This window comes from Aegilops tauschii, chromosome 3 (assembly GCF_002575655.3).
Source record: "Aegilops tauschii subsp. strangulata cultivar AL8/78 chromosome 3, Aet v6.0, whole genome shotgun sequence".
Taxonomy (NCBI): domain Eukaryota; kingdom Viridiplantae; phylum Streptophyta; class Magnoliopsida; order Poales; family Poaceae; genus Aegilops; species Aegilops tauschii.
This window is the reverse complement of record NC_053037.3, coordinates 352,315,422-352,322,430: the sequence shown is the minus strand read 5'-3', so window position 1 is coordinate 352,322,430 and position 7,009 is coordinate 352,315,422. Positions and strand designations below refer to the sequence as shown.

Genomic DNA, 7,009 nt, shown 5'->3' with positions numbered 1-7,009 from the left:
GTTACTTATGGGCGATTAAGACCGCCATGAGTGGAGCCATTGGACTGAACGGGCTCGCGGTTGAGTGCGGAGTAATCCTTGTGTTGACGACAAATGGAAACGGTGAAGGGATTGATGGGATTTGAAGAGAAAAGAAGAGGCAGCCATGAACGTGATAAGTTTCTGTAACTTGTGCGCGTAGGTGCGGGAGGAAGACGACGCTTCGTCGCTGGCTGGCAGGCTGGGCTGAGCGGCTGCTGCTCTTGCTGAGATGGGCCTTGGGCCAACTTGGTTTGGTGGCTGGACCATTTAGAAGGATGAAGAGAAAAAAAAGAACTATGGGGATGGTTCGGTGTATATGCGTACGTGAGTTAGACTAACCCATGTCAAGATCAAGTATGTGATGGTCCAATGACCAATGAAAGGAAAGAGAGATCAATATACTATAATATTGATTTCTTTTACTGGGATTGCTACAGAAGGACCAAACACAAAAGACAACTCAAAAGTCTTCAAAAAAATATCCAAGAAATCCCTTGTAAGAAAATAGACAAAAAATTAAATAAAAAAAGTACGAACGAATAAATCTACTCAGGATACTACAGAAAATATTTTCCTCCCGTCATATGCCAAATTAATTCCAAACAACTTGGTATTAATTTGAGCAAACTCCAAAAATAAAATACAATAATATAAGATTACGTTGCAACATCCCTTAGCTTAAAATAGTTAAACTCTCAAAAAAATCAGGATGTTACAAAAGCGCTCTTGGTAAGGAAAATATTACATGCTGAAATTTACTGTCACTTGTTAATATGGAAAACCATCATTTGAGGGTTTTGTTCAGGGTATCTTCACCTCGACCGGAAACACAAAGGGTTGCCCCTCAACACACTGCACCTACTGAAAATATTGGTTATGAAATTCCTTCGGGTATGATAGTAGAACTGCTAACTAATCCTTATGCAGGAGATGAAACAAAGCATCCTAATATGCACTTGATATATGTGGATGAAATTTGTGGATTGTTTAAACTTGCAGGTTTACCCGGAGATGAAGTTAAGAATAAGGTTTTCCCTTTATCTTTGGGGAAAAAAACATTGACATGGCATAGGCTATGTGATGATATTGGAGCTTAGAACGGGAATAGATTGGAAATGGAATTTCACCAAAAGTTCTATCATATGCATCTAGTTCATCGTGATCGGAATTTTTATATATAATTTTTGGCCACATGAAGGAGAAAGTATCGCTCAAGCTTGGGGGAGGCTTAAGTCAATGTTATATTCATGCCCCAATCATGAGCTCTCAAGAGAAATTATTCTATAGAATTTTTATACTCGACTTTCTCATAATGATCGATCCATGCTCGATACTTCTTATACTGGTTGTTTTATGAAGAAGATCATTAAATCCAGATGTGATCTCTTGGAAAGTATTAAATGCAACTCTGAAGATTGACGATTCAACGAAGGTAAGGAGTCAGTTATAAAACTTGAGTTTGATTGTGTTAAAAAATTTATGGTTACTAATGCTTTTCATAATTTTAGCACTAAATATGGACTTGAGTCTGAGATAGTAGCTTTCTTTTTGTGAATCATTTGCTACTCACGTTGATCTCCCTAAGGATAAGTGGTTTAAATATCATCTCCCTATTAAAGAAAAGATTGAGGAACCAGTTATAGTTAAGGATGAAACTATTATTTACAACGTTGATCCAGTTGTACCTACTGCTTATATCGAAACACCACATTCCCTGTCAGGATAAAGGAACATGCTAAGGTTTCGACCATGGTCAACAAAAGTAATATTAGAGCACCTAGACCATCTGAACAAATTAAAGTAGAACCTAGTATTGCTATGGTTAAAGATCTCTTGGTTGATAATGTTGATGGGCATGTTATTTACTTCTGTGATGAAGCTGCTATAATTGCCAAACCCGATACTAAAGATAAGAATAAAATCCGTTGTTGGCATGCCCGTTGTATCAGTTAAAATAGGAGATCATTGTTATCACAAGTTATGTGATATGGGTGCTAGTGTCTGTGCTATCCCTTTTACTCTTTACCAAGAAATTATGAATGACATTGCACCTGCTGAAATACAAGATATTGATGTTACTATTAAACTTGCTAATAGAGATACTATCACACCACTTGGGATTGTTAGAGATGTTGAAGTCTTGTATGGAAAAATAAAATACCCTACTGATTTTCTAATTCTTGGTTCTCCACAAGATGATTTTTGTCCCATTATATTCGGTAGACCTTTCTTGAACACTGCTAATGCTAAGATAGATTGCAAGAAAGAATCTGTCAGTGTTATTTTTGGTAATGTGTCTCATGAGTTTAATTTCTCTAAGTTTCGTAGGCAACCCCATGATAAATAATGCCTAGTAAAGATGAAATAATTGGTCTTGCTTCTATTGTCGTACCCCCTACTGATCTGCTAGAACAATATTTGCTCGACCATGAAAATGATATGCACTTGCATGAAAGAAATGAAATAGATAGGATGTTCTTTGAACAACAACCTATTCTCAAACACAATTTGCCTATTGAAACTCTAGGAGTCCTCCTCCACCTAAGGGTGATCCTGTGTTTGAATTTAAACAATTACCTGATACTTTGAAATATGCTTATCTAGATAAAAAACAACATATATCATGTTATTATTAGTGCTAACCTTACAGAGCATGAAGAGAAAAGACTATTAAAAACTCTGAGGAAACACCGAGCTGCTATTGGATATACTCTTGATGATCTTAAGGGCATTAGTACCACTCTTTGTCAGCACAAGATTAATATGGAGCCTGATGCTAAACCAGTTGTTGATCATCAGGACGGCTGAATCCTAAGATGAAGGAAGTGGTAAGAACTGAAATATTAAAGCTTCTAGAAGCAGGTATAATTTATCCTATAGCTGATAGTAGATGGGTAAGTCCTGTTCATTGCGTTCCTAAGAAAGGAGGCATTATTGTTGCTTCTAATGATAAAAATGAACTTATCCCACAAAGAATTATGACTGGTTATAGAATGGTAATTGATTTCAAAAAATTAAACAAAACCACTAGAGAGGATCATTATCCTCTACCTTTTATTGGTCAAATGTTAGAAAGATTATCTAAGCACACACACTTTTGCTTTCTTGATGGATATTTTGGTTTCTCTTAAATACTCGTATTCACAACCTGATCAAGAGAAAACCACTTTACTTGCCCTTTTGGAACTCATGCTTATAGACGTATGCCTTTTGGTTTTTGTAATGCGCCTGCTACCTTTCGAAGATGTATGAATGCTATATTCTCTGACTTCTGTGAAAAGATTATTGAGGTTCTCATGGATGATTTTTTCGTTTACGGAACATCTTTTGATGATTGCTTAAGCAACCTTGATCAAGTTTTGTAGAGATATGAACAAATTAATCTTGTCTTGAATATGGAGAAGTGCCACTTTATGGTGAATGACGGTATTGTGTTGGGGCACAAAATTTCTGGACGAGGTATTGAGGTGGATAAAGCTAAAGTTGATGCAATTGAGAAAATGTCGTTCCCTAAAGATATTAAAGGTATAAGAAATTTTCTTGGTCATGCTGGTTTCTATAGCAGATTTATTAAAGACTTCTCTAAAATTTCCAGGCCTCTTACCAGTCTCTTACAAAAGGATGTTCCATTTGTTTTTTATGATGATTGTGTAGAAGCCTTCGAAACACTTAAGAAAGCCTTAACTTCTGCACCTATTAATCAACCGCTTGATTGGAACTTGCCTTTTGAAATCATGTGAGATGCTAGTGATTATGTTGTTGGTGCTGTTCTAGGACAAAGAGTTGATAAAAAATTAAATGTGATCCATTATGCTAGTAAAACTCTAGACAGTGCCCAAAGAAATTATGCTACTATTGAAAAAGAATTTCTAGCAGTTGTGCTTGCTTGTGATAAATTCAGATCTTACATAGTTGATTCTAAAGTAATTGTTCACACCGATCATGCTGCTATAAAATATCTTATGGAAAATAAAGATGCTAAACCTAGACTCATTAGGAGTTTGACTTGCACATCATTGATAGGAAAGGAGCCGAGAACCCCGCAGCTGATAACTTGCCTAGGTTAGAAAACATTCTTGATGACCCACTACCTATTGATGATAGCTTCTCTAATGAACAATTAGCTGTCATAAATGCATCTCATAACAATCCTTGGTATGCAGACTATGCTAATTATATTGTTGCTAAATTTATACCACCTAGTTTCACATATCAACAAAAGAAAAAATTCTTCTATGATTGAAGACATTACTTTTGGGATGACCCACATCTTATAAAGGAGTAGATGGTATTATTAGACGTTGTGTACCTGAGCATGAACAGGAACAAGTCCTACAAAAATGTCACTCTGAAGCCTACAGAGGACATCATGCGGGAGATAGAACTATGCACAAGGTATTACAATCTGGTTTTATTGGCCTACTCTTTTCAAAGATGCTCGTAAATTTGTCTCAACTTGTGATGAATGCCAAAGAATTGGTAATATTGGTAAACGTCAGGAAATGCCTATGAATTATTCACTTGTTATTGAACCATTTGATGTTTGGGGCTTTGATTATATGGGACCTTTTCCTTCCTCTAATGAGTATACACATATTTTGGTTGCTGTTGATTATGTCACTAAGTGGGTAGAAGTTATTCAAATTAGCAGTGCTGATCATAACACCTCCATTAAAATGTTGAAAGAAGTTATTTTCCCTGGGTTTGGAGTCCCCGGATATTTAATGTCTGATGGTGTTTCACATTTTATTCATGGTGCTTTTCGTAAATTGCTTGCTAAATATGACGTCAAGCATAGAATTGCATCTCCTTATCATCCTTAATCTAGTGGTCGAGTTTAACTTAGCAATAGATAAATAAAGTTGATATTACAAAAGACTCTTAACAGATCTAGGAAAATTGGTCTGAAAAACTTGATGATGCCCTATGGGCTTATAGAACTGCTTATAAAAATCCTATGGGTATGTCTTCATACAAAATGGTTTATGGAAAAGCATGTCAGTTGCCTCTTGAGTTAGAGCATAAAGCATATTGGGCAATTAAGGAACTCAACTATGATTTTAAACTTGCCGGTGAAAAGAGGTTATTTGATATTACCTCACTATATTAATGGAGAACCCAAGCTTATGAAAATGCCAAACTATTTAAAGAAAAAGTCAAAAGAATCCAAAAGCGGTAATTCAAAGTTGTTGAATATGTTCTATTATACAATTCTCGTTTTTGATTTTTTACAGGAAAACTTCTCTCCAAGTGGGAAGGACCATATATCGTCGAAGAAGTTTATCGCTCCGGAGCTATTAAAATCAATAATGCCGAAGGCACTAATCCGAAGGTGGTCAATGGGCAAAGAATTAAGCACTATATTTCAGGTACACCAATTAATGTTGAAACTAAAATTATTCAAACCATGATGCCAGAGGAATACATAAAAGGAACCTTCCAGACCACCCTAGAACCCTGAAAAGGAAGAGGTACGTGATACGGTAAGTAAACCGACTCCAAAAATTCCGCAAAAATATTTTTGTCAGTTTTGGAATATTAGAAAAAAAATAGAAAAATAAGAAACAACCGGGAAGTCAACCCAGGTGTCGTTTTCCTTCCGTATACTTGTTTCCCAAGATAAAAATTCTTTATATATACCCCTGGATGATTTGACCACCGTATCGTCAAATCCCCCGTCTTGTTTGGGGCTGTTTTTCTGATAGATCTAGATCGCCATGGCTGCACCAAGCTCTTCGAAGGACAAGTTCTTCAAGAAGGTCATCAACCCCTACCTACCGGAGGTGTTGAAGCACCCTCAATCCATTGAGATGCGTGAGGGGATGCTCCACATCTGGGATGTTCAAGGGCCCAAGAAGACGGGAAGCGTGGAGGCCAAGCTCGAGGCGGTGGAGCAGGAGATCTTCAAGTGCCAAGGGATGGTAGAGCATGGACTCAGTGCCAATCACTCCATGATGACGGAATTCACCCGTGATCACATGGTGGATGGCCAGTCTATGAAGGACATCGTCTTTACATTCAATGAGCAAAAGAATTTTCTGCAAAGCCAAATCTATGATCTTCAAAATAAATTTTTTGAGTACGACGAAGCAAGGTTTAAAGGTATGAGTTTAGCTGCAAGTTTCAGGACTCAGGTGGCTCGTGCATTCTCTTATGATGGTGCACTCCTGCCATGGTAGCCGTAGGACAAGCCTACCACCTCAACACCACCACGATCACCAAAGAAGGAGACTTAAACACACGATTATGGGCACTCCCATTGGCTTGTGCCAAGCTTGGGGGAGGTGCCCCGGTATCGTATCACCATCACTTTTATTTCCTTCACCTATCTTATCTCGGTCCTGATGACCCACAAGTATATTGGATCAATCGTAGTGCTTTCGATAAGAGTGTCAAACCCAACGAGGAGCAGAAGGAAATGACAAGTGGTTTTCAGCAATGTAATTTCCGCAAGCACTGAAATTGTCGTAATAGGTAGTTTGATAGCAAGATAATTTGTAACAAGCAAGTAATGGTAATGGTAAATAAAGTACAGCAATGTAGCCCAATCCTTTTGTGGCAAAGGACATGCCAAAATGGTCTCTTATAATAAGCAAAGCGTTCTTGAGGGCAGACGGGAATTTCATCTAGCCACTTTCATCATGTTGGTTTGATTTGCGTTTGCTACTTTGATAATTTGATATGTGGGTGGACCGGTGCTTGAGTGTTGTTCTTACTTGAACAAGCCTCCCACTTATGATTAACCTCCTCGCAAGCATCCGCAAGTACGAGAAAAAGTATTAAGATAAAATCTAACCATAGCATTAAACATGACTTCTCCCGTGACCTCAAGAACAAAAGTAACTACTCACAAATGATATTCATGCTCAAGATCAGAGGGGTATTAAATAGCATAATGGATCTGAAAATATAATCTTCCACCAAATAAACAATATAGTAATCAACTACAAGATGTAATCAACACTACTAGTCATCCACAGGTACCAAT

The 7,009-nt window shown here is 37.3% G+C and overlaps 1 protein-coding gene across 1 annotated transcript; it reads left to right on the top strand.

Annotated features, from left to right (window-relative positions):
• The first annotated feature begins 5,738 nt into the window (after window positions 1-5,738).
• LOC109751306 (uncharacterized) lies at window positions 5,739-6,200 on the top strand. Its single transcript, XM_020310198.1, has one exon. It carries the CDS (start codon window positions 5,739-5,741, stop codon window positions 6,198-6,200), a length of 462 nt encoding a protein of 153 aa, XP_020165787.1.
• The last annotated feature ends 809 nt before the right edge of the window (window positions 6,201-7,009 follow it).